This window comes from Micrasema longulum, unplaced genomic scaffold, assembly GCF_059751315.1.
Source record: "Micrasema longulum isolate JH-2025_06_02 unplaced genomic scaffold, ASM5975131v1 h1tg000165l, whole genome shotgun sequence".
Classification (NCBI taxonomy): Eukaryota; Metazoa; Arthropoda; class Insecta; order Trichoptera; family Brachycentridae; genus Micrasema; species Micrasema longulum.
Genome location: NW_028277370.1, coordinates 102,717 through 130,138, shown reverse-complemented (window position 1 = coordinate 130,138; position 27,422 = coordinate 102,717). Strand labels below are relative to the sequence as shown.

The window sequence follows — 27,422 nt, the reverse complement described above, 5'->3', positions numbered from 1 at the left end:
TGGAGTTCTTGTACCGTATGTCGTGAACTGTGTTCAGCTATTCCAAACGATGAACTTGGTGGGCATTAGTTTCGAGATAAATACAACTTACAAGAGGAGGCAAAGTGAAAACGGACGAGTCCAAGATCTGGAAAATCACAACACCGAGGACGACCTGTTAAAACTAGGATATTTGGACATATTCCATTATGTTTTTTCATACACTGCTGTTCTGACTGGTAAATAAAATAAATGAGAATAACATAATTTTAACACACACGCGTAAATCAGTATACTATATGTGAATTATCAGCCCTATGATTTTTTAAAGTTTTGTATTTCTGAAATAGCTCCGCGTGTGATGTCAGAGGTTGTTCTATGACAGTTCTTGCGATTGGTTCGTTTACGGTGACCAAACCGGATATCCTTCAAAGCTCTCATATCATTGGATGGTTCATATGAACCAGTGACGTTATTCAAAGTAGTGCGTTTTTATTAAAATATTTTTTTTTCGTACATTTTTAAGAAATTTTACAGTACAATTTAATGGTCTAATTTTTACCGCGCGCAAGAAAACATTTTTTGTATCCAATTTCCCGTAGGGCTGAAGTTTCTCATTAGTTGACACAGACATATGAGAATAATGAAATAAAGCATGTATTTGGCATATCAATATGGTAAACAGTTTACTCAAACATTCGGAAAATCGTCAAGGAGTTTCCCACTCAAACTTTTATCTTAAAGGAAATAATAATTATCCATCATTATATCTAGGGATGCTGGATTACAATATCCTAGAATCTCGTCGTCAAATTTTCCTTGGGAAATATTTTTATAAGTTGATTTCTGGAAATATGCAATAAAATCCAAAAATACTAAAATATATAAGTTTGTATGTTTCCAATTACCTCACGACAGCAAGATCTCATGCACAATTTTACACATTCAGAAGCCATAAGAATGCAAATCAGAAATCACACATCAATTCGCTTGGTGAATACGGCTTCTGCAAATAAAATGGACATATTTTTCTGTACATATCGCTTGTTTAGTGGCTATCTGCTATCTATTTGTTAACTTTTACCTTATATTTATAATATCTGCATTACGTAAAGTAATGCAGACTACAATTGTCAAATAAATAAATGTGCAAAGACAGAGTGATCTGGCGTTCTATACTATTTTCTTACCCTTATGAAGAAACGGTTTGATGGTTTGTTTTTTTTAAAGAATTTTATTTGCTTTTATATTTTCAGAATTATTTTTTAATTATTTTCAACTATTTCCTTTAAGTAAAATGTTTAGTTATTATTATTAAATCACTTTTTGTAACACATCTGTAAACAATTATAAAAAGAGATGGGTCTAGCAACATTATATTATATTATCTTGTATTTAATCTGTGTTGTTGTTTGAAAATGTAATTTAATTTATTTAAAAATCATTGAACACAAATGACATGTTATTTGTTTAAGTTTTGTTTTGCAGAGAGGTATATTTTTATTAATATAGATTATGAAAAAAAAACTTAAACTATACCAAAAACATACAGAAAAAATACATGTCAACAATAACGCAATAAACAATTATTTTAAAGTTATGTTTTTTTTAGGCCCATATGTGAGGTACCAAGTGTACAGTGACTTCATTAATTTACCATTCTCCAGGGCCATAAAGAGAGCCAAAATAACATACAGATATGCGTTTATATCAGTTCCTTGCTACTTTATTGGTTTTATGATTATGAACGATATTTGGCCACTAGAGGTAAGAACATCTTTTTACGTACACACTCGTACATTTCATAAGTAGAAAGAAAAATTTATTAAAATAATTATCAAAGGAAAACACTTAATATCTATTCTTTTTATTTTTATTCTTAATCTTATGGGTCAATGAAAACCCCATCCCTTTTCCAAAACTAATTGTGAAGACTAGTGTTTTTCTTCAGTTTCGCATATTCACTATAAAAACTTCTTTAACAAAAATTTCATATTTAAAGAAATTGAAAAAAGAATTGGTAAAGACCAAACCGCGAAAACAGCAAAACATTGAAACTTAAAATGCTTTCATTGTAGTTCTCCCCACAGTAGTGTTAATTTGTGATCAATTAAATAAACATGGTCAGTACGATCACCTTACCAGGATGACTGGACGTCGTGACCAAGATGAAATATATATTTACACAGGATGTTCATTAAACCCTGTCACATCCGAAACCACGATGATCTGTATGAGCAAGAAGACATATTGGCATATTAAAATATTTTTTTAGAACAAATAAAATTGAAAAAATAAAATATCAAAAAAAGCAAATGGTTGCTTACTTCTGCACGGGAGAAACGAGGAGGGAGAGGGGGGAGTCTGATACTGCGCCGCGCTCCCCTCACTTCTCCCCTGCAGAAGTAAGCCACCATTTGTTTTTTTAATATTTAATTTTCTTTGTTCTAAATATTTTTTTAAATATGCTAATATGTCTTCTTGTTCATACTGATCATTGTGGTTTCGGATGTGACAGTGTTAAAAAAACACCCTGTATATATATAAATATGTTTTCTTTGATGGTTTTCAAGTAATACTACACACCACACACCTATGGCCCGCATGTGTCGTCAATATAATATATACTGCTGAAATAACAAAAGTGTAATTTTTCATGATACCACCCAACTTTTTCGAATAATCTCGTAGGAATGAATCTTAGTTAATAAGCACACACGTACAATTTATTTTTCATTGTTTTGTATACTGTATAAGGATTTAAAAATATATAATTAAAATAAAACAACAAATGATATTCTATCTCTTTGTTTGATTCTATAATTAAAGATGTGAAATTGTATCGACGAATACCTTCAAATTATATGTTTTCTAGTATGTATCTTTGTTGAATTACCTTATAAAATAAAACAAATAAAAAAAACGGTATCCTACCGACAAAGTTTTGAGCAAATCGAAATATTTGCAGACTGGCTGGATTTCCTCCCTAGGGAGTTATTTAGATCTAAATTTGTTGCAACAGAGAAGGAAAACATTTTTGAGAAGGGATATGGAAGTCTAGGCATTTACTGGGCTTAAGATCTGTCGTTGGCTGGTTTAAGTGGCTACTTTACACACTGTGTAGCATTCACCATGTTACTGAATCTCACTCACATGACAAAGGTTCCTCTTTTACTTCACAAATGTCAACAGATGGAAGAGTTGAGGAAATATGGATGTTTTAACATTGTCGGAATGGTGAATGTCACACATTGTTTAAAGTGGCGCCTTAAACCAGCTAAAGACTCAAAAATGTTTTTCCTCTCTGTTGCAACAAATTTAGGTATTCAATCATATCATTAAGGCTTCAAAAATTTGTACAATACGGGCTTTGTAAGACATGTTTTTGTACAACGCGCAATGTGTAGGTAAAAGTAAAGATATGGGAACAACTTAAATATCTAAATATAAAGTGTTAATTTTATATATTTTTTATTTTAAATCATTGTTTTTGATTTTGTATAAAATCATAAGATTAAATATGTCCATGTACTTGTAATTTTCTCAAACTGAACGGTTTGGGTAGATAGGAAGAAATTGCCTTAAGGCAATATGCCCGCCCTTATATGTATATACAGTGTTAAATAAAATAAAATAATATAGTAAGGTTTAATTTTTAATGTTCAAAATTATTTCAGTACTCATTCACCGAAGAATTTTTGGAGAGAAGTATTTTTTATAAGAATCTGTATGGAATAATTCAATGGGCAAAGTATCGCCTGTTCATGTATGGAGGATTTAGTATGATTGCAACATTTGGTGTTACCGCGGGTTTAGGGGCATATCCAGTTCAGTATAAAAGTACCACTTCATACGGGCCGACTGCCAGGGATAAGAATATCAGAAACATGTAAGAAAAAAATATGCTGTCAGTAATTCTGTACCCGTAAAGCAGGCGGATGCAAATCCAAACGTCAAATGCTCAACAAAAGCATAAAGAATCTAATTTCTGTAGGTGATTTCTAATAATTTATTGAATTAATTTGTATTTTCAGTATCCTAATAAATTGGTTCTTTAATTATAAAACTAAAATTTCTTTAAAATCAATATGTGTGATCATAAACTGGATAAGAAAATCGAAATGACATTTGATCAAAATCTAGATTTGCATCCGTCTGCCTCTGAGGTACAGAACTGTTCCGTTAATTTTTAAGTTTAGTGATTTAAGTAGTAAGTTTAAGTAAGTCGGCCTCGTGCTGTGATGGTCAACGCATTTGTGTACCATGCAAGAGGTCTCGGATTCGATTCCCAACATGGTTGATGAGAAATATGATTTAAAATGGTGTTTTTACACTAGAATATTTCCTGGTGCCTGAGGCGTAGGACTGATCACCTTACCTTCATGAAACAAAAAAATATCAAGATACGCTGCGATTGGTGTACCAATGCAGTGCCCTATGCACCATCAGATGCGGAAAGGGATCGATGATAGTGATGATGATGATTTAAGTAGATACGAATTTAATCCAAATCCATATCTATCCATGCCGCAACTTGTAAAAGAACGGCACCTTTCTTCTCAGAATTTCCCCTTAGCTTTGCTAAACGCTGTATAAAACAAAATACGCAGCAGCGTTGGGAGGATCATTACCGCGCTTCTTCTGCAGGTAAAATCACTAAAATGTTTTTCCCACCGCTGGCTGATGCACCAAACTTCCGTCGTCATCACCAAAGTACTTTCGAAACGACCCAAATTTCTACCGGACACGGAGCTATGAGAAGTTATCTATATAGGTTTAAATTAAGGAATGATGACTATTGTCCATGCGATGATATTTCTTCACAGAGTATCGAACATCTGTTATTTCAGTGCCCATTTTTCAGTTTGCAACGCCATAATCTTGAAGCAGAATGCAGGAAAGATGGAATATCCTTAACAGATATCCACACTGTAGTTAAAAGTAGTTATCACGCGCCATTGTTATTGAACTTTGCAACAATGGTGATTGGACTCATAAAGGTAATAAACCAAAATCAGTGATCGAACATCCCATTTCCAAGACAAACGAAAACGATTTTTTCCGAGTATCTTAGCTTTGTACATGACACGTAAGGCTACTAAATACAGGGGTCCAAATATATATATAAAAAAAAAAAAATATCTATCCATGCATAGTAATATTATAAACGCGAAAATGTGTCGGTCTGATGGTTTGTGTTTCTTTCACGTCACAACGGAATAATCGATCGACAAGTTTTATTTGCATAGTAGTAGCCGGATATTCGGTAAGTGTCATATGCTACTTTTTATCCCGAAAAAATGCCTTGCTCTCTTGGGAAAATTCTAATTAGAAAATTCTTACTGGAAATTGGATTAATATGAAATCTAAATAACGATGTCACGTTGCAACAGACTAACGGATCGTCGTAGTTTTTGCAAAGCGATAGTTGGCCGACAATTGATACAGGATATTTTTTCCCATAAAAAGATAACATTCTACCGGGAAAAAAACACACAATTTTGGAAAAAATTGATCAAAGTTAACATGAACATGGTTAATCAGACTTCCATTAGAATGTCGGCGAGACCACAAAATTCCATTTTATATTTCAATGTATAAAATATATTTTTTTCTTTTCTCCCATTAGGGAAACTTTAATGTACTGTCATTAAAAATGTATTGAGTAGAGTAGTAGTTATATACTTATATTTTTAATCTAAATAAAATATACGAGGTGGTAAAATATATTGTGTTATGGGAATAAACCTTTGTGAAAAAAAAAACTAAATTCAATCCGAAGGTTATGAAATATCTGTTGAACAACTTACAATGGAAATATATGTATATACATTGTTATTATTAGAGCACACATAAGAAAATGTTTATGAGTGATCTATTTCAAGATTCAAAATAAAAAAGAAATAATCTTATGACTAAACGACAAAATGATCTCGTCTTTTGCTTAATGTAACACGAAGTTACACCACCGTTTGCAGAGTGATTTTTTTACAGTTATTTAACTGGGATTCTATTGAATATTATATCAATAAGTAATTCATTTATACCTTACCTTTTGGTGCAAAAGATTTTGCTGAAATATTCATCAAAACCAGATTTAAACAATTTTTTTAGCATCTGATGTTTGATTTTTAATCATTTGTGCTTTTGAGTGCAAAAAACGAAATAAGTTTATAAAAATCAAATACAAAACAGTAAACATGAAACGTAGATAAGATTTTAGCCCTATTTCTCGTTTCATGGAAAAAAATAAAATAACATTATTGTACTCGTATTAACACAACCTCAAAAAGTAACATGTTGGATTGTTATGTACATATGTCTAGTTGTCTGTCATTTTTCCTTAATAAAATAAATAATGCTTACCTAATACATAAATATTATTCAAGATAAATTATTTGTGCATTGCAGAACCTACGAGGAAGCAAAGAAATTGGATTACGATTACAAAACAATTAATATGGTAGACATATTTGAATTTGAAACGCAAACCTCGATTTTATCATCCATGCGGCATTGGAACAAAGCTAATCAGTACTGGTTGGGAGTTTATATTTACAAAAATGTTTCAAAGGAACGATTCAGCCAGGGAACTAGGTATGTTAGGTTTCAAATATTTTGTTAACATCTTTATTGGTATTTTCGTATTTAACGGAGGCTCTGCTGTACACAAAAAATGGTAACACGTTTTGAAACAGTCAATTTTTTGTATTTCCTGCTGCTAATGATTTCATTTGCATACACCGCAAGTTACTGTTCAGACATTTGACGCTAATGAAACCGAAGATAATAACGTAAAAGTTATTAAGATCTGCGATCGAGATGTCTTCACCCTTTAACTGATTAGTCATTTTATTATTTTACAGTTCTATGTTCGTCACTCTTTTGTTTTGAAGTGGCGTAATGGAATTCTATTATTTTGAATCAATGCTTTTTCTATATTACATTTCGATCGCTCTTCAACCTTACTTTTTGTGTAGTTTAATGTTTTTCTACTTTTTTGAGTATGCGACCCCGTTACGAGTAAACAAATAGATGGCGACCTTCCTCTTTACAAGACTAAGATGGGTGTTTCGGTTATCTAAAAGGAGTAGCAGTAACAGTTATCGTTTGACAAATTAAACTGTTTCGAGAATCCGTTTAATAAATAACAGTTTAGAAACAGACCCACAGGTTGAAAAACACTTAGCGATATTTGATATGCATATAATATATTATATTAATGTTTAGCATTATTTTGAATGACATGTCCTTGAATTTCGATCGCTCAACAAACAAACTTTTTGTGAATATTTGATATACCTATTTGAATATTTCAGAGTCCTTATAACATTTCTGGTAAGCGCATTATGGCACGGAATATGTCCTGCCTTATTGATGAGTGTTGCATTCAACATTTACTTGATGATAGCTGAAGGATATTACTTGAGGATACAACAATTTATACCCGACAAGGCAAGAAAAAAATAATTATTAAATATATTTTTTTAAAGTTGGTAATATATACGAGCCATATCTAGAAAGTAAGAGTACTGTTTGGTTCTCGTGCTGTGAGATTTTTTTTCCAAAGTTGGCAACACTGATTGGTAGTGGGGAGTCTCCTGAACACAACGAGCACCGGCGACCCTCGTTAGTACCAAAAACTTCCCTCGTAGTGTGCGTTTCTGTGAAAAATGGCAACAAGAAATCACGCCAAGTGCTAAATGCGCGCTGTCATAAGGTAAGGCAACTCGCGAGTTCCTTGAGCGATTTGAATAGGAAGGTGAGGATTTTCTAAGCCCCATTGTAACTGGTGATGAAACATGGGTGGCTTATTACACTCCTGAGACAAAAAGACGGTTATTAAAGTGGCGGCACACTAGTTCCACATCTGCTAAAATATTCGAAACTTTAATTTCGGCCAAAAAAATCATGGAATCCGTGTTTTCGGACCGAAAAGGGATAATTTTAATTGATTTTTTGCCCCAGGGAGAGACGATTACTGCAAAACGATACTGTAAGGTACTACAAAAGCTCAAAAGAGCAAATCAAAACAAACGGAAGGGAATGTTGACAAAGGTTTGGAGTGTGTTTGTTGCACGTCAACGCCCGCCCGCACACGGCTAACGCCACCAAGGCACGTTTGACCTCGTTTGGTTGGGACGTTTTGAACCACCCTCCATACTCCCCTGTCTTAGCGCCTTCAGATTTTCATATTTTTACCTTCCTAAAGACTAACATGGGTGGAAAAAAAATCTAACCGATAAGTAGGTGAAACAAGAGGTCTTGACGTGGACGAAGAAGATGGCGGGAGAGTTCTATAAGGAGGGCATCAAAAAGTTTGTGACACGACTTACAACCTGCATAGAACGGGAAGGCGACTACGTGGAAAAACAAGTAATATTATATTCAAACACTGTACCGTACATTTTTTTTAATACAAAAATTAAGTACTCTTACTTTCTGGATAAGCCTCGTATAATGCCTACTGATCAATGAAAAATTACTTAATCTAAATATAATTTTTGAAAGAAAAATGCCTGATCTCTATTTATGGCAATTATTGTTTAGTTTTGAATGACTAATTTTAATATTTGAATATTCAACGGTTTATGTCTAACAAAATATATGTAAAATTATAAACAAAATACAAAGCACTTCTGTAATAAAACACTTATCATAATTCTCTTTCCACATCCCAATGGTGCATAAGGCAGTGCATGGGTACACCATTTTTATTACATGAAGGTAAAATTATTGTTTTACGTATCAGGTGCCAGGTACTATGAAATATTCTAGTTTGAAAACACCTTTTTAAACAAATATTTCATGTCAATAATGTCGGGAATTGAACCCGAGACGCCTTGAACGGGAGTCAAACGCGTTGACCACTACACCTAGAGGCTGACATAAAGAAACGCGTGATGTGAGCAAAACATAAATATCTCAAAATAGTAGTTAAATAGGTAACACAAAATAAATCATAACAAAAAATCTTAGTGAATTGTACATACACATTTACTGAATTTTCATGTCTACTGTTTTCAAGACGTACCCATCTCTTCGTCAGGACACAAATTACACTAACATGCAAATCCCCAATATACACCTTCATAATGGTAGTTGCACAGAAACATACATTAACGTTTTTTTAATGTTTTTAATTTATTTAATGAAAAAACTTTTGTTTTATACATTTTATTTTTTCATGATGCTATAAAACGTTTCTACCTCTCTTATAAAGCAAGATGGTCGTGTTTAGAGAGGGAAGATGAATGCATTACAAGAGCCATGACTCAAAACGGATTTACTAGCGAGTCGGGTTAAGTTCACGAGCATGGCTCGTTCTGTGTCACTTTGATATGTGTCTTTGTGTTTAATCAATTATTTAATTTTAATATTGTGACTGATTTAAAAAAGTAATAAAACCTTTTTTTTTCAGTTTTCTTCGAAGTACAAACTTTTCTTATGGGCGATGAGAATGTACTTTTTTTCGAATGGAATGATCGGCTACATGATCCTAGATTCAAATAAGACGATACATTTTTTTTCTGCTATAAATTACAGTCCAGTAATCCTTTTGATAATATATCAAGTGCTTGGTTATGCTGTTTTAAAGTTATTAAAAAGAAAAAAATAAGATGTTCTATAAATGACAAAATGAATTGGATACAACATTTTACATTTTATTATTAGGAAAAAAACAAAAACGTATAAATAAATAACAAAACAAAATTAGTATCATTCAGTTAAAGTATTTCACATTTTAATTCAAAGTATAACAATAAGTTTTTTTTTAAGTCATAAAATTAAGTGTTAAAAATACTTAAATGGGAACAGAGTACGTTAAACTTGAACTCACTACATTTAGTAAATGAGTCTTGAACGATGTTTCCTTTTGGCATTGGATTATAAAAAAAAATCTCTTTGTTGATTGAATGGGACAATTTATTGAGATGTAAAGATTTCTAGAACAAAGTTATAACTTACTCTTTCACCAAGTTTAATTGTCAGATCATACACCATATACATAGGATTGTTCTGTATTCGAGTAACATCATGATTGTTTAATTTAAAATTGAAAATAAAACTGTAAAATGAAGATTTTATGATTATTAGATATTTTTATGCATATTTTGTTTTGATTGAAAATCAATATAAAAAATATTGTATATTTTTTACACCCCAACAGACCAAAAGGCATAATTGCAGCGGTGAATTACATTACGTCTTGAATTACGTCTTGCGGCTTCTTTTTAGATCCGAACATTGCAAAAACAACTTTTGAGCTAAAATGAATGTAATGATACTTTCAAAAGAGCATAATGTATAAAATGTGCATTAAAAAAATACTGATTTCAATGCACCTTAGTCTATAAAGTAAAATTGTCTGTCACCATAAATTAATTTCCCAATGAAAAAGTTCAATGGTTTTTATTTATTTTTATTTTTTAAAAGACTATTAAACCAAGCCTTATTTTAAATTTTTTATGTATTGTATTATCCCTCGACACTTTTAACTTTATAGGAAACTAAATCTTAAGCAACTTTAGGATTAATTATACAAGTTTTCACATCAATTAATTTTGTTGTTAATTATATGATTACTCAAAATATACTTTGCAAAATACAAATAAAAAACTTCAATAAAAACATGTTTATTATAAATAATAATTATAAAGGCCATTAAGAACAGGTTTTTCAAAATATAAACATCTATTCAAAACACGAAAGTTTATTAAGAGAAAACTAACTAATAATAAAATTTAATAACATAATAATAAAAATTACATAATATAATATAAATTATTAAAGAATTAACAGTATAATTCAAGGATACTAGTTGCTACTCATGGTAAAAACTACATATTTCACATAACCAGTAAAGTTTGTGTTTTAAAATAGATGTCGTTTAATAATAATTTCATTGCAAAAAAAAATGTATAAAAGTAGCTGAAATTGGTTTCAAAATCAAATTTAAATAAAATAAATAATTGTAAGGCTAACTGGAAATATAGTAGGTATCTATTTTTTTATCAACATGCATGGACATCTGTGGCCAAAATCTGAAGTTAATTCAATCGACAGAAAATGCTCCCTACTTTATCATCATAACCGATCGCTCAGCGAGATAAAATGTATTTACCTATATTATGATTCTTGATTATTATTGTGTCCGAGCGGATGAAAAATACAGCTCTGAGTGTAAAATAAAACCAGATCCCTGGATAATTGTTTTAGATACGATGGCTGATCTCAGGAAAAAAAATCCGATAAAGCCAATCGAGGAGGGATTGGAGATAAGTCCGCCATTTGGTGTACTGGTAACCGCGTTCACCAACTATGCTTGAGGTCCAGGTTCGATAGTGAAATAATAATTAAGAAAATTCAAGGTTTTTTAATGGTGTTTCGCATCATGGGCAAACAATTTAATTCCAGTGAGAGAATAATTCACATTAATCCTCAATCCAATAAATAACAATACCTACATATGTTTTTCTGCACAAATACTACATTAAAATATTACAGCTTATATTGTTCGGCAATGAGTAATTTTTCTCTGTAGGTATTAAGGCACCGCGCACCGCCAAGAAGTCCTCAGGAAAATAATTGACAATCACAAAGGAGCGTGTGATCTTGGGCACCCTAGAAAATCAGCTATAGCGGATCACTTTATCTTCTTTTCCCCTTTCCGAACAATTTTTTCCTTATATCATTCAAGAAATGTAAAAAAGTCCTTACAAAAAGAAGTATAGAACAGGTCAAATGCGCACAGCGATCCACGGAAAGATTCATGCTTGGTAAGCCTAAGAGACAGAATAAGAGATAAGGAAATTAGGAGTAGAGCCAAAATAGCGGTTATCAGGGATCTTGTAGCAGGACTGAAGTGGCAATTGGCGGGACATGTTGCGAGACATGACCCCACAAGACGGACCCCTAAAATTTTAGGATGGAGACCTTGGGAGAATAAGATAGGCGTCGGAAGACCTCAAAAATATGGTCCGACCACATAGCTGCTGTGGGGGGTAAAAATTGGCTGCAAGCAGCAACCGACCGAAGGAAATGGAAGGATATGGAAGAGGCCTATATCCAGCAGTGGAGGACAGAAGGCTGGAGAAGAAATATATAATTTAAAATTTCCACCGACGCCAACGGTACTATAATGGAGATGTAATTAATTGTAAGAAAGTTCGTTATTTATTTACCTTAATAAATCTGCACACCAAAAAATACAAACCTTATATTTCTAACTATGTATCCTTTATTGAGGAATATTTTAACACACCGAGAAATAATCGTTGCATATCTAACAAAAATACATTTATTTATTTATAATAAAAAGAGGTAGATAATATGAAATGTACATACACCTTAATAAATAAATAGTTTAATATTCAACGGTGGAAAGCAAACTAACAAAACACTTTTTCAAACATTTTCACAGGGTAAATACTCGTAGCATAAAATTGTTCTTGGGTATATTTTTTTGGAGTATTTAGTTCATTTGAAAGACAAATTATTTGTCCCGAAAATTTGATTGTTGAGTATGTATGTAATAATGACTTGTTACTGTTGATTTCTGGTAGCATTTTGTGAAAACCTTTTGCGAGGTCACTGTGCGAAATACTAAGGGCCTTACTCATAAACTTGGTATAAAGTTACGCCTATGCACAGTGGTAGAATACAAATGCAAATACCACCCTTATTATAATGGAAGAATAAAAATGGGAATACTATTCTTATTCCACCACTATGCCTAGGCGTAACTTTATACCTAGGAAGGTAAGGCCCTAAGGAGCAAATTGTTTGAGTCTCATTATTTAAAAACATTCAATATTTGAATTGTGTAGCTAATCAAAAAATATGTGTATTAGAAGTTGTTAAGTGATTTTCTTTATGCTTAATTTTTTAACAAAATAACAATGGACGGTTCTTAAGGTCTGTTAACATAAACAAAATGGAACTGTTATTTTAAGGCACACTTCAAGTAAGGCTTAGTTTAATTCTAACATACAAGTTGTCTTTCATTAAAAACCATCTCATAGCACCAATATCGATTAGTGAGCCAAATTTGGGCATTCATTAGTGTTCTTAATAGACGTAATCAATTCCATACTTTTATTTTGCAAGTCTAACAATACTGAATTTATCTGCAAACATAAATATCGCACCTTTAGGGCGAAAACGAGTTAACTCGAAAAATCAACTTTTTGGGAAATCGCAAAAGACATTGTGACACCTTCCTATTTTTTTGTCGAATGTTTCGTATTTTTCGAAGTAAGCACCAAATTTTGGGTTAAAAATTATACCGAAGGCTATCAGATATGAATCTGTGAAGAAAAGCGTACAAAAAGTAAAATGTTGTTAATTTAAACAAGACATTTATTTAATGAGTTATTACTAGATGAAAAAAAAAGCAAACAAAAACACTTTGATAAATAAGATAATGACACCATTTTATTAGGTCAGATCAGGTCACCGAAAACATGTTTTTATTTATTCACGATTTCGTGCATCGTGTAAAGTATATTTTACATAAACGTAAATAAGTCACCAAGACTATCGATAATTTAAATAATAAAATCACATTAACTTAAATAAGTCACTAAGATTATCGGTAAGTCGGAACAAAACAATCACAAAGCTAAATGGGTCGTTTTAATATTTTAAAAAATTAAGTCAACATTCCGTTTGTATCGGAATAAAATCGACTCAACCGGCTATCGGTCACTTTATGTTTGTCTGCGTTGCGTCTTTCACACAGCAAAGTAAACACAACACTAATTGCGTCGCTTCCGTGCTGACACGGAACCTAATTAAGAGACCGATGTAACGGTTTTGTCCTATTCCCACCCGAATGTTGCGTTTTTTTTAATGCAGAAAGATGGATAATGTTCATTGAAATCGTTTTATGATCTTAACTCATTTAAAGCTTTTTTGAGTTTAATCGTTTTCGCCCTAAGGTGCTATATGTTATCTGAGTTTATTGAGTGCATAATTTTACCCATAATTACTATTTCAAATACATTTTCTAATCAAGTTTGCGATATGTAAATAAAAATATCTTATGGTAACATCAAGTTTCAAAAAATAATTAATAAATGAGAAATCTAATTCTGCTTATGGGCTCTAGCTCGTAAAGTTATTAAATCTTCTTTAACCCTTTATAGGACACATTTTTATTTTGATTTTAGTCTTCCAACCCGAATTAAATGCGTTAATTTAAAAAATAATAAACATATTGTATCTAAAAATCTGAGTAACAGACTGATCTTCAATTGTACGTTATTATGATACTCTTCGTGATAAAAATACTTATTATTGATATAAAATTATTGAAAATATGGACCTCAATTCTGTTGGTATACGTATGTAAAATACCTCTTTGTTCTAGGTATCCTATAAAGGGTAAATGTAATTTCTTAATCAAATCACTTCATCAAAATATTTCATTATTCAATTTAAGGATTGTAATTGGGTTTTCCATTTTTCCATATAATAAAATATTCAGATATAATTTGACTGAATAATGTTTTGAGAAATGTGAATTACATAGATTTTGTAGATGACAGAGTGAATTCCAAATTGAATTAGTTAGGTGCGTGTTTTTTTTTTTTTTTAACAATTGAAATATTCATATAATTGTATTTTTCTATGGAGGTATATTGTACACTGTATATACGATGAACAAATTAGTTTTGATGCACTTGCTGATCTGCACATGCTATATCTTTTTAAAGTTGCATGTTACCTAATTATATTTGAATATCAAAAATCGCTAAAGCGTGCCGTCATATAAAATAAAAAGGAATCTTATCTATGGTATAATAAATACATATAAAATATGAAAATATTACAAACTTTATAAATATATGTTATATGACTATCAATGCGTGTAAACTGCACCTCATTTTGAAATATAATGTTTTATTTTTAAAATACAATATGACAAAGGTTTTTCATATTTTTAATATCTAACATAAAACTTTGTCATAATGAAGAGAACAGCGGCAGCACTGAAAAAGAAAATAAATAAATAATTATTCATTTATTAAGTCAATTAATTTATTAGATTTTTCCTCCACCATTTATTTATTTTAAAAATATTTGAAGATTGTACAAAAAATGTTTTACAGTTTTGAAGGGTAATTGTGAAAAGTATACCAAAAATAGTATTGTTTAATAATTAAAAATATATATATTACAAAAGTGATAAAGAACATTTTAGAGAAGGGAATATTTTATATTTTTCGGCAGTAGCATCACGCTGATCATGACAAAAGTCCGTTAGATTATGAAGGCACGGAAGGCAATAACCCACACATAAAAGGGGTTCGTACCGAAGAGCATAATCCGTGAGATGGAATATATGGGCGAAGGTGTATATTTAAAATTCTCTAATGTCCTGCCGGTAAAACAACTTTGTGACTACAAATTGATTGTAGATTACTTCATTGATTAGGAATAAACAAAAAGAGTTTCCCACACTCACAACACTATATTAAAAACTAAGGATCCCCCGATCGTTCCAATTAGTTCGCAGAACGAACATTAAATTTTTCCCGTAAACCATGATTAACAAAAAAGATCAAACAATGTTTTGAGTATGTCCAAATATTTGCAGACAGGTTGGATTTCCTCCCTAGGAAATTATAAGGTCTAAATTTGTAGCAACAAAGAGGAAAAACATATTTGAGAAAGGAATATGAAAGTTTAGCCATTTACAGGGCTTATGACCAGTCATTGGCTGGTTTAAATTGCTATTTGACACACTTCTACATTTACCATTCTGCCCATGTTTAAACATTCACATTTCTTCAATTCTTCCATCTGTTAACTTGTGTGAAGCAAAAGAGCTTAAATCTTTATCGTGTGGGTGAGATTCATCCGGCTGAACCAATTTACCAACTAGGCAACGCCTTTAAACAATTTTCCAATGTTTATACTTCTTTTTAAACCAGTTAATAAATTCAACAATGTTTTTTAGTATGTCCAAATGTTCGCCGAATGAATCTCACCCACACGATAAAGGTTTCAGCTCTTTTACTTCATAAAAGTCGGAAGATGGAAGAGTTAAGGAAATGTGAATGTTTGAACATGGGCAAAATGGTGAATTTTACAGTTGTAAAGTGGCCACTTAAATCAGCCAATGACAGGTAAGCCATGTAAATGGCAAGACTTCCAAATTCCCTTTTTAAAAATGTTTTCCCTCTCTGTTGCAACAAATTTTGAGCAATGAACAAATTCAATTAAAAAAAAAAAAACCTGCTCAATATTTTATAGTGACTGTCAAAAGGTAATATGTATATTTGTAATATAAAAGCGTGTAAAACAAACCCTTAATATACAAAAATAAAAAAAAGGTGTCATCTCAATCAAACATACATTTTGTGACGGGTCTTCCAAATTAGATTTTAAAATGAATTATTGTAAAATAATTGATATATTTTTAATTACTATTTATATCATGGTGGAGCCGGGAATACCTGTTAAGTAACATAAAAAATGCAACTTTTAATGGCGGATTTTTAACGTATTTTTTTGTTAATAACAAAAGGGAAAAACACAATATCGAATTTTTGATAGAATATTTGAGTATGTTTTTTGAAAATAAAATTGTTTAATCTTAATGAGAAATTAAAAAAAAGAAAAATCACTCAGTACATATTGCAGGCGCAACGAAGATATGTAGAATTAACAAGCGAATTTCAAAACTGTTTGGTGTAACATCTTAAAAGGATTGGGTTATGGTCCCGTGGCTAGTGTCTCGGACTCACGGCTCGAAAGTCCGTGATTCGAATCCCACTCTACCCCAACTTGATTCCCATTTCCTAATAGTGAGCTATTTAAAACTAGTTGAAAATGGCCCAAATAAGAACGTAAATTTTTATTTTTTCTAAAAAACAAAAATCTTTTAACAGAATCACGGGTTAAATAATAAATAAAAACATTGATAAAATAATTTATTTAAAAGTGCAACAGCGAAAAAATATTAGTGGTTAAAATAAAAAATATAACAAGAATGTGTAAAACAGAAAGGAATTATATTCGTAAGCGTACAATTAATTTAATGATGTATTAGAGATACAATTGACATGCAGCATGTAATTATTGCAATTATTATTATTGTATATTATGAATAAATTTAATATAAATGTGGGTTTGTTAATGATGAAGTTCAGTGGATTTCCAATTTATTTTTTTGGTAAGACTATCGAACTAAGACAATTTTTTTTTTTTTTATGTGCCCTATTATTATCGCTACAATTTTTTAGAAGGATTGCTATTTTTTAATTACTCATGACGCCACTAATTCTTTTCAGTGAGTTGTCCTGATTGGTGAATTGATTTAGAAGAACTTGTGATGTCATTTAAAGTAGTTCATTTTCATTTCGAAAAAAAATTTCGAGAAATTTTTCCGTACAATTAAATGCTCTAATTATTACCGCGAGTAAGAAAACATTTTTTATATCCGATATCTACTAGCACTGAACTTCTTCATTGCTTACAGCTAAAAATATTTATCTTCTTACCGATTATATATATTTATTTATTATGTATTTTTACAAGACTATGTTAAATATAACATAAAAAAAAGTTTTGAAATTTAGTGAATAAATTAATATTCCAAATATAATAATATAACAATTTTATTACATCCCACTTTCGATATTCACTGAATTTAATGTAACTTAGTTTAATTATTTTTTTTTGTAATTAATCTATAATTTCATATTTATTTGTTAAAATAAATCCGCAAGTCAGGTGAGTTTCAGAATCACATATCATCAAAAAATGTTATTGTAAAGTGCTATTGATGTTTAAAGTTTAAAACGCTTCATAATCTAAGGTCAGTGCGTTTACCTACAGTGCGTAAGGTCTCGGGTTCGATTCTCGACAAAATTAACATAAAATGTTTAATTAAAAACGTGTTTTTACACTGCAATATTTCATAGTCCAATGGCTGGAATCTGAAGCGTAAGACTTATCATCTTACTTTTATGTAATACAAACAATGTTCAAGGCTCTGCCATTAATACCTTTACAAATACAGTGCCCTATGCACAAATCGGTACGGAAAAGGGGAAAGATAATGATGATATCTCAAAAGCTGGCAGATTTCTGACTTGGGCGTTGGCCTGACGATAATTTGTAATTAAAAACTAAAATATTTGGTATAAACTTCTTTATATTAAAAAAAATCTTAGTGCTATAAAATATATCGTCGGCGGAATATTTAAAATGCTGTAAAAAACTTGAGTGTCAATTGCTTTTCTTCACATTTCTTCACAATTTTGCCTGAACACATTAATTTTTTATCCCGGGCAGAATGAAAAATACAACAGGGAAATATCACGATTTTAAATTAATCCATGAAATATTGACCAGTAAAAAAAATAAATTGTAACTGTTAGTAGCTAAAAAAATATTTTTTAATTTATAATTTTGATTTCCCACGAAAACGGTCCATTGCATTGGCCACGTCTTTAATACGTCACGAATCGGATAAACTTTGAACTTTGTTTGTGACCGTTTAAAATTAAATAGAACATCGTCCCGAATCTTGACGTCACAAATGTCAAGGCCAAATACGTCGTGTTTTTGTGGACACATATTTTTTAACAATTTAATTTTAAAAGTTACCCATGAAAACCTTTCTCAACAACATCCATATTGATTTAAAAAATACTATTGTTGTTTTCTATGTCCTTTCACATATTTTTATTAGTATTCGTAGTATGTGACATTACCCTTTTCTAGGTGTGAATTAGAATCGGAATCTTGGATAAATGTTTTTGACTAAATGACTAAATTCAGGTGAAAACATTGAATAAGTAAATAGAGCGGAAATTAGTATATCTCTTATTTGACTACAGGTTAAGCCTACAATGACTGAGGTCACGTGTTCGATTCCCCAAAGGGTATACACCAGTTACGTATTTAAAAGAGAAAGTTTTACTGCAATATTTCATAGTCCCTGGACTGGTTCTGAAGCGTAAGACTGAACATCTTACCTGAACGTATCAAATGATCATCATACATTGCAAGTGAACCAATGCAGAGCCCTATGCATAAGGAAATTGTGATATTAAATTTTTAGTAGAAAATATTTTTTGTTTTAGCCTATGAAGAACAAAATCACGAAACGCGATTTATTTTCTGCTTTTTTTCACTTTGTACTTTACAGCTTCTAAAATTCCCGACGATGAAATATTTAGGAAAAATATAGGAACAAAACTACAGGGTAGTATTATAATAAAAATTAACATCATGCAGTTTAATATACGAAAATACAAGCCAAATCACAAAAGCGGTGTATTAAAAGTAAAAATTAACTGAAAACTTCATTTCAAGTGCGCCAACACCTCAAATATAATGCAGAAATTACCCAAAATGCCATCCGAACAGCGATGGGCTTCTTGTGGTGGCAACATTTTTCCCAGCGTGGCTCTGCCCGTAGTTCTTGGCGTAGTATCCGTTCTGCTGGGTCGGCTGACCGGCTTGGGAGTTAGAGGGCTGGTGGTACGAAGGGTAGTATTGTCCCTGGCCTGCTTGTCCATTGTTAGGGTAGGACGGATAGGGGTTGGATGGATTGCCGTAAGGGTTTGAAGGGTTTCCGTAGGGATTGGACGGGTTAGAATTCCTGTTGTTTTCAATCAGACCTGGCCTCGTGAACGACGGGTTGAAGGAAGGAATTCCTTTGGTGAAGTTGCTGAGGAAGTTCGACAGGATGGAAGTGAGTGGGTTCCCACCGTTGCTTCCGCTTCCACCGGTATTGCTTCCAAATCCGAAAGCTGAGAATGGGTTGGGGAAGCTACCGCTGCTAGAACCTCCGTTGTTGGGGTAGTTGCTTCCTCCGTTGCTGGGGTAGTTGCTTCCTCCGTTGCTGGGGTAGCTGCCTCCGCCGTGGGTGTTGCCGTAGGAAGAGCCCCTGGGCGGCGCGGGCGGGGGGTAGTTGGGGGCGGAGTCGTCGTACCTCGGCGGTTGCGGTTGGGGCTTGAGTTCCGCGATCGGTTTCGGCGTTGTCGGTTTGGCAGCCGGTTCGTTGTGAGTTTCTAAAAAAAACGCAATTAGGAAAAGTTTAACATTTATTAACACTTGTGTGGCATCGATGTAACAAGGTCTATTTAAAAAAAAAAGATTTTTTACCACTGAACTAAAACAAATGAACAATGGTGAATATTTCGCAGTGAGTAAAGTGATCACTTGAACATAGATATAAACGTAAATAAATTTCATGATTTGTCTACAAACATAAGGAGAAACTCGAAATCAATGGCGCAGGAACTAGAATTAAATAATGTTAACCAACATGTTTTTAGTTCATGATTGGAATCCACACTCTAGGGAGATATCAAGATCAACATTTTATATTACGGCAGAGACGGAGAATATTTTTGAGAAGAAAAGTGGGAGTCTAGACATTTACCCGGCTTGTGATTTGTTATTGTAATTTAACACATAAATACACTTGTATATTAAAAATAAACAATATTCGCATTGATAAACATTTGTATGTTGGACAAACTTTTTAATGAATTTTTTTTTGTGGTACATTATTGGCTTATATCTTTGGCTTAAGTTCTAAAAATATTTTCTAGGAAATTTCATATAAAATATATTTAGACAGAAGTCTGTTTGCACTAAGAACCATATTCCTGGGCGATTTAATGATACGAAATTTGACGTTTGAGTTTAAAAAAGATTTCTTAATTTATTGGCAATATCTCAAGTCTGAGAACTTACACATTTGCGGTTTTAAGATGAGTTTCAAAAGAAATGTTCTTCCTAACGTTAACCGTAATTTGAATGTCGAAGTCCAAATCAATAGAAATATCATTTCATCATCATCATTCCCTTTCCGCACCTAATGGTGCATAGGGCACTGCATTGGTACACCAATCGCAGCGTATCTTGACCATATTTTTGTTACATGAAGGTGAGATGATCAGTCTTACGCTTCAGGTACCAGTCCAGGGACCATTTTTGTAACATTTTTTTTGCACCACAACAGGCCGGAGGCCCAATTACAGTGGTGAATTAAAACACAGTTTGGCTTAAGAAAAATCCAACTTTATTTATGTGTTCTCATCGGGAATCGAACACGGAACCTTTCGTTCTTAAGTCAAGTGTCTTAACCATTACACTGCGGAGGCCGCCAAAAAAGATAAATAATTTTGGTAAAAATATTTCAAGAGTGGCATCTGCATATTACTATAATATACTCGTATGTACTAGTATTTTTTTTGTTACAAGAGCAGTGATTTTTTACACAAGTATTTACCATTAGCGTGTCTCTGTTTCTTAATATTTTTTTTATTTACGTAAATATTTTTTTCGCAATTTAGTTTTTTTTTTTTAGATTAATTTTACAGTAGCTAAAATCCCACCACGCCACTTTCTGTGACTTGTTGGTGGAGATTTTTATTAATACTAACTTATATAATATCACCTAAATTTATAAAATAATTAATTTTCAGATATAATCAGCAGCCGGAAAGATCAGTTGTATAGATACAAATAAATTGTTTTTTTTCAAACCCGAGAAAGAAAATATGTAAAACATTAAAAATAAAAATACAAATTTGTACGCATAAGGTAGTGTAATAACTACTCATTTATAAACTTTTGATCGAGTAGCCACTCCCTTATTTTGCTCTTGTTAGCTTGCGTGTTAAATTTAAGTTCTTTTGGCAATAAATTGAAAATGCTAGTTAGTTGCTGATTACATATTTTTGGAACTACTTAACTATCATTATACGTAAAGCGTGTATTATGGTTATGTTTGAGAGGAATTTTGAAATTATTATTTTTAAATTGTTCTAAAATGATGCAAAGTCACAGTAATCCCCAAACTGGCAGAGTCTTAAGTGTTTTGTACATGAGAACTCTAGCATTTCTTTGTCTGTAAATCTCTGCTGGTACAATCCTCTTAACTATAGAGTACTGTAGACCCTGGATTATTTAAATAGGTTGAGTTGAATGTATCCACGACTTTACGCCATATCCTATAATTGATTCTACTACTTTTTAAAAATGAAAATCGTGATTTTCTTTGAAAAACGTAACGAAATTTTTGAGACAAATCTAAATAAATACACATCCGCATTGCTTTAAAAAATAAAAAGAAAAAAAAGAATACAGAAACAATTGTTTGAGACACCACGTTATTTTATTTTTTAGGCAATCTTAGAAATTCTGTTTTTTTGAGTTACGACTCCATTTTATAGGATGTGCAATGTGTTACCATGGATGTGCGCACAACACTGCCACCAACAGTGTGATTTTGATTTCGATTTCAAACGTAGATTACGTGCTTGCAACGCTATCTCTACCCCCTAAAGAGCATTCAGAATCGCAATGCAGGTGACAAAAATGTTCATTTGAGTGATGGATTTATATGAAGATGTCCAATTATTAGAGGAGATGTACCGAATGTTGGCATACGTCCCCAATATGAGACGACGGAGTTTCTCAAAAACTAAGAGAGACCGCTCACTATAACCCAGCGTACCGGCTTCCCCAACGACCGAGAAAACACATCTAAGAACAGCCCGGATGCCAGATGCATTACAAGCTTCAGAGATAGTGATTAGGCTTTTGTGCATTTCTGTTTTGATATTGACGTAAATTTTATTATTTTTCGATTGATTTTCTCCACCAAATTATATTTTTTTTACTGATCGACAATATTACAGTCTAAGGTTTTATGTTTTCATTATGTTTTAAAACAAAATTAAGGTAGATTTATTTTTGTGAATATATTTGTTTGTACTGATTTTGTTTTAAAATCAATCATTTCCTAATATAGAATATTTGGGGGACCCTAATATGAAGTGTTGTCTGAAATTAGGAACATTGTTTCTAGTAAAATAAACTTTTTTTTAATTTCCCAGGTTGTATCCAGGTTCTAGAATCTCAACAAACAGAACTGGAAGGCTTTCAAAAGAAAAAAATAATTTTGAGAAAAGGCATGAAATCAAAGGTAATAAGTGAATCCAGTGCAAAGCCTGTCGTCATAGGTACCATATTGAGTGTTTGGGGGCCGATTATATCGATTTCAAATGTCATGCATGAAAAACTAAAATTCTAAGTATCCCCACATTGGGAGCCCTTTTTAAAAATTCGTTTATTGTAATATTTTGATGATATTATGTTACAAAACAACACACATTCCCAATAAAAAACAATATTTTTAATAAATAATTTAATTAAAGTAATTTTTTTTTTTTCCCCGAAGTTTTTCCATATTTGGTTTATCTCCTTTATATGTATGGATAAAGATAATATTTAAATAAATAAATTATAATTATAATATTTAGATGTCTATTCGTGTAAGAATATATAAATGTATGTCTGTTTGTATTTACGTGCATGTATATGTATGTTTATGAATGCATTATATGTATCCCGATTCAGCACGGATTTTCTAACGATTCGGAGCAAGTTCATCGTGCATTTGTCATTTCTGATTGTGTCACTATAAGCTGTGTCTCTGTACCTATAAATGAATGTATTATGTTGTGATTAAATAAAAATAAAATAGAGTAAAACAAAATGATAAATAAAGTTTTCTTACCCCCTCCACCATCCGCAGCTGTCTTCCTCTTACATGTAGGATACATCCCACAGTCCGAGGTCCTTCCGTAACTACAGGGATCCTCTACCAACACACACACTTCACTGTTGAGGCAGCCGATGTCCTTACAGGATCTGCCATATTCTGTAATTAAGAAATTTATTATTAAAAATAAAGGAAGTATTAATAGAATCCCGAAACAATAACAAAAATAGAAATCCAAAATAAATAAAGTAAAAGAAGAGACAGTAAATTAAATGTAATATTTTTTAAAATTAAGGTCTGCACCCATAAAAGTAATAAAAAAAAAAAAACATGAAGATATAACGTGTGCCAAAATGACGGCTTCTATGGTGTAATGGATTGAACTGAATTCTGTAATTAAATTTACATTCTAACTAAGCTAAAACTACATAATATTAAACTGTCTGATTTAAAAATTTAGAGTAATATAAGAAGGCATTAGAAGAAGTAAGGTTTCAGTTAAGATCACGGCTGCGATTACAAACGCTATCTTCATCTGTACATATCGAGTCGATATAAAGTAAAATCTATATTTATGTATGAAAATGTGTATATTTGTATAAAACCAGTACCTTCTATTGCCGATCTGAAAGTAGATTTTCTTTGAAAATTTCTAGAAACTTGTAATTAATATAATAACAAAAAAAACATGCATTTAAAGTGTGAGTAGATCCCCTAGTGGTCACAATAGCGGAATCTAAGAAGCAGTTTGTTATAATATATGCATTAATATGTAAATATGTGTATATTTGCTCAGGAGTGTATCGTAATAACCACTGTAGTGTGATTATTAACTCATAAGTTTATGAACTTCTACGCGGAAATAAATAATAACTCTTGCATAACTGGATGCACAGTAATAATTATTCCAACAATGCAGTGTAAAACACACCTTTCATAAAATCAAATTGTGATGGTCATGATTACTGGAGCACTATCGTAACTTTGAATTCACTAATCAATTATTCATATTCATATATAATATTGATTCCAGTATGGGATGCTGTCCTAAGCCAATCATATTATTTTAATTACATTAAAAAACATGCTACCAAAAAGTTAAACAAAAGATGTCAAAATTTTACGACGAATACTGATTTTAATTGAAAAACATCAATAGAAAAGAGAAAGGTGTAAAATAATAGACTCAGTTATTTCAAATATTGATGTAAACAATATTGTTTAATACAAATTATAATTGAAATTGTAATGATTTATTTAAAAGGTTTTCCTGTATTATATTATTTGATACCCAAAACACGTATGACAAGAGAAATTTTTCTCTTTTTAAATTGAAAATAAGTATTTGCGTTTTTACGATTTATCAACATATTTCGATTTTGGAGTCATTTTCAACGAGTTGTTAATAACTCACTATTAGAAAAAGTCCAAATGAAGTGGTCCAAAAATAAATAAAATGGTTGCTTTGCCATTTAAAAAAATTTGATTTATTGTGAGCAATCACCCAATACGTTGGTAGTTAAAAATGATAATTATTTAAACTTTATTGATTTTTGGTTTTTGTGTTTGTATTTGTTTTACTAGGGGCAGAAGTTTTTGCAGTTCTATGGATTTGTGGAAACTTAAATATCTCAAGCCGTATTTGTTATATCAACATGATGCTAGAAATAAAACAAAATAAAGCTTTGAGATTGTAAAGAAGCTTTTTCACCTAAATGTAATTCTAAAGAGTGAAATTTTAGCTAAAATTCTTAGCTATCGTTTAAAAAGCAGGAAGGGAACGAGTTAATAGCTTTAAACAAAAAAGTTTAGAGCTATTTGTGTTCACAGACAAAATGTTAAGTCTGTCCACCTTTAAAACAAAAAATCGCAAAATTCGCAATTTTCCGGACTAAATATATCTGGTGGGGGACCAGATGAAATTCTGGATGAAAGATTTGCCTGTTAGTGTTTCATCCACACCGCAACGGAGCGACCAACCGATGTAATTTTTTGCATAAAGATAGCCGGAGAGTTAAAAAGTGTCATAAGCTGCTTTTCATTCTGAAAAAATATCACTCCCTCTGGAAAATTTTTAGTGGCAAAATAAATTATATTAAAACAGAATAACGACGCTACGTCGCCATAGACTAACGAATGTTAAATTTTTTGCGTAGCGATGTCTGGCAAGACCGGCAATCGATACAGGCTACTTTTCATTTCGTTAAAATATGTGTAATCGGGAAAATGGTAAGTGTTAAACAACAAAACTAATTAATTAACTATTTTTATCCTAAATCCACGCGAGTGAAGCCGTGGGTAAGCTAGTTGTTATTTAAAAACTACTAAAATAAGAAATATTGTTTATTTTAAAATTTCTCTCCCTCTCAAACAATTCGCACTATGAATATCCCTTTGTTTAAAAAAAATACAAAAATACCCTATTATAAGAATTATTGTGAAGTCTGGTTATAATAGTTATTTATAATTATTTATGTGTAGAAATACATAACTAATTACCTACAGTAATTATAACAGAATTACACAGTGATGTGATGAGATTACACAAAGGTGGAGCTAGCTTTGAAATATTTATGTGCGAAAAGGTGTGGTACTTTATGCAGATAAAACAGTTGAGTGATATAGTGGTAATTTATATCAAAGTAATGAAAAAAGTAGAAAGTCGTGTCTGTTAGGTCGACAATGACTCTTAAAAAGCAAAATAGTTAACAAAATATAAATGATTTGTAGAATTGGATTATAAAAATATGAAGAAATCGTATCAATTTGATTTTATTCTCATCTCTATATGCCGGATATTGAGATACTATCCGACATCCGGCCGGATAGTAAATTAGGTCGTATAGGTCAGATACTGGATAATTACCGGATACCCATTTCATCTCTAATATGCATACATATTCTTCTTTCACCTTCATTCCCTTTCCACACCTAATGATGCATAGGGCACTGCATTGGTACACTAATCGCAGCATATCTTGATCACTTTTGTTACATGTAGGTAAGATGATCAGTCTTACGCTTCAGGTGCTAGTCCAGGGACTATTTTTTTGTGATTATTATTATAATACATTTCAGCAATAGTTGAATATTTTTCAGCAAATTTAGTGATTATATAAAATGATACAGGTTTATATAAAATGAGTACAGGTAGCATGATGTACCTATGAACATAGAAAGCAATATAATATACAAATCGCATAGCTTACTTGAAAATGCATTTGTTGATATGACCATAAAAAAACACACGAACACAAGAGACCGCATACTGCTGATCTGGAACAAAAATAAAACATGATTATTTTTTAAAACAATGATTATTTATATTACAAATTAGTATTTATCGACAAAGATTTGGATATACTGAAAATAATGTTGATGTGACTAACTGATACAAGAATATAAGTTTTTGAGGCTTTTCCCAGTGAAATAATTTGCTTTAGTTTCACCAACATCATGAGAAGGTTCAGTGGTTTTTTTAAATATTATTTTATTTTACTTATTTTTTAAAAATTATTTATACGCCCTTCAGGCTTTGACATTTATTGGTAATACATTAAAGTACACTAAAGTAACATAAAATACATACATTAGAAATAAATTAAGAATAACATAAGAAAAACTAAAAGATACAATAATAAGTAAAAAATAAGGAAATATACCCACATAGGTATGGGAATATACAGAAAGATATTTAATATATTTACATACATAAATACACACACATACATACACATACATACATACATGTGTACACACATTTATATACTATACAGGTTGTTCTTTAAACCCTGTCACATCCAAAACCACGATGATCAGTACGGGCAAGAAGACATATTAGCATATTTTTAAAAATATTAAGAACAAAAAAAAAATTAAAAGTAAAACATTAAAAAAA

General features: G+C 31.5%; 2 protein-coding genes across 3 annotated transcripts in view; one reads left to right on the top strand and one right to left on the bottom strand.

The window, feature by feature from the left end:
- Positions 1-49: 49 nt before the first annotated feature.
- On the top strand, positions 50-8,085 carry LOC148284022 (membrane-bound acylglycerophosphatidylinositol O-acyltransferase frj-like). The gene is made up of 7 exons (XM_088242799.1): positions 50-218; positions 1,592-1,746; positions 3,657-3,868; positions 6,391-6,576; positions 7,299-7,434; positions 7,550-7,699; positions 7,948-8,085. Exons 1-7 carry the CDS (start codon positions 50-52, stop codon positions 8,083-8,085), a joined length of 1,146 nt encoding a protein of 381 aa, XP_088098925.1.
- A 6,521-nt stretch (positions 8,086-14,606) lies between these two features.
- LOC148284021 (uncharacterized) overlaps positions 14,607-27,422 on the bottom strand; it is a 37,812-nt gene continuing 24,996 nt past the window's right edge. For both annotated transcript variants that reach the window (XM_088242809.1, XM_088242808.1), the window contains exons 2-5: positions 26,734-26,800; positions 23,540-23,683; positions 19,349-20,015; positions 14,607-14,975 (exon numbers count right to left, since the gene is read on the bottom strand). In XM_088242809.1, coding sequence (XP_088098935.1) covers positions 14,927-14,975; positions 19,349-20,015; positions 23,540-23,683; positions 26,734-26,791 — 918 coding nt within the window. In that variant the 5' untranslated portion in view covers positions 26,792-26,800 and the 3' untranslated portion in view covers positions 14,607-14,926. The remainder of the gene's footprint in view (positions 14,976-19,348; positions 20,016-23,539; positions 23,684-26,733; positions 26,801-27,422) is intronic.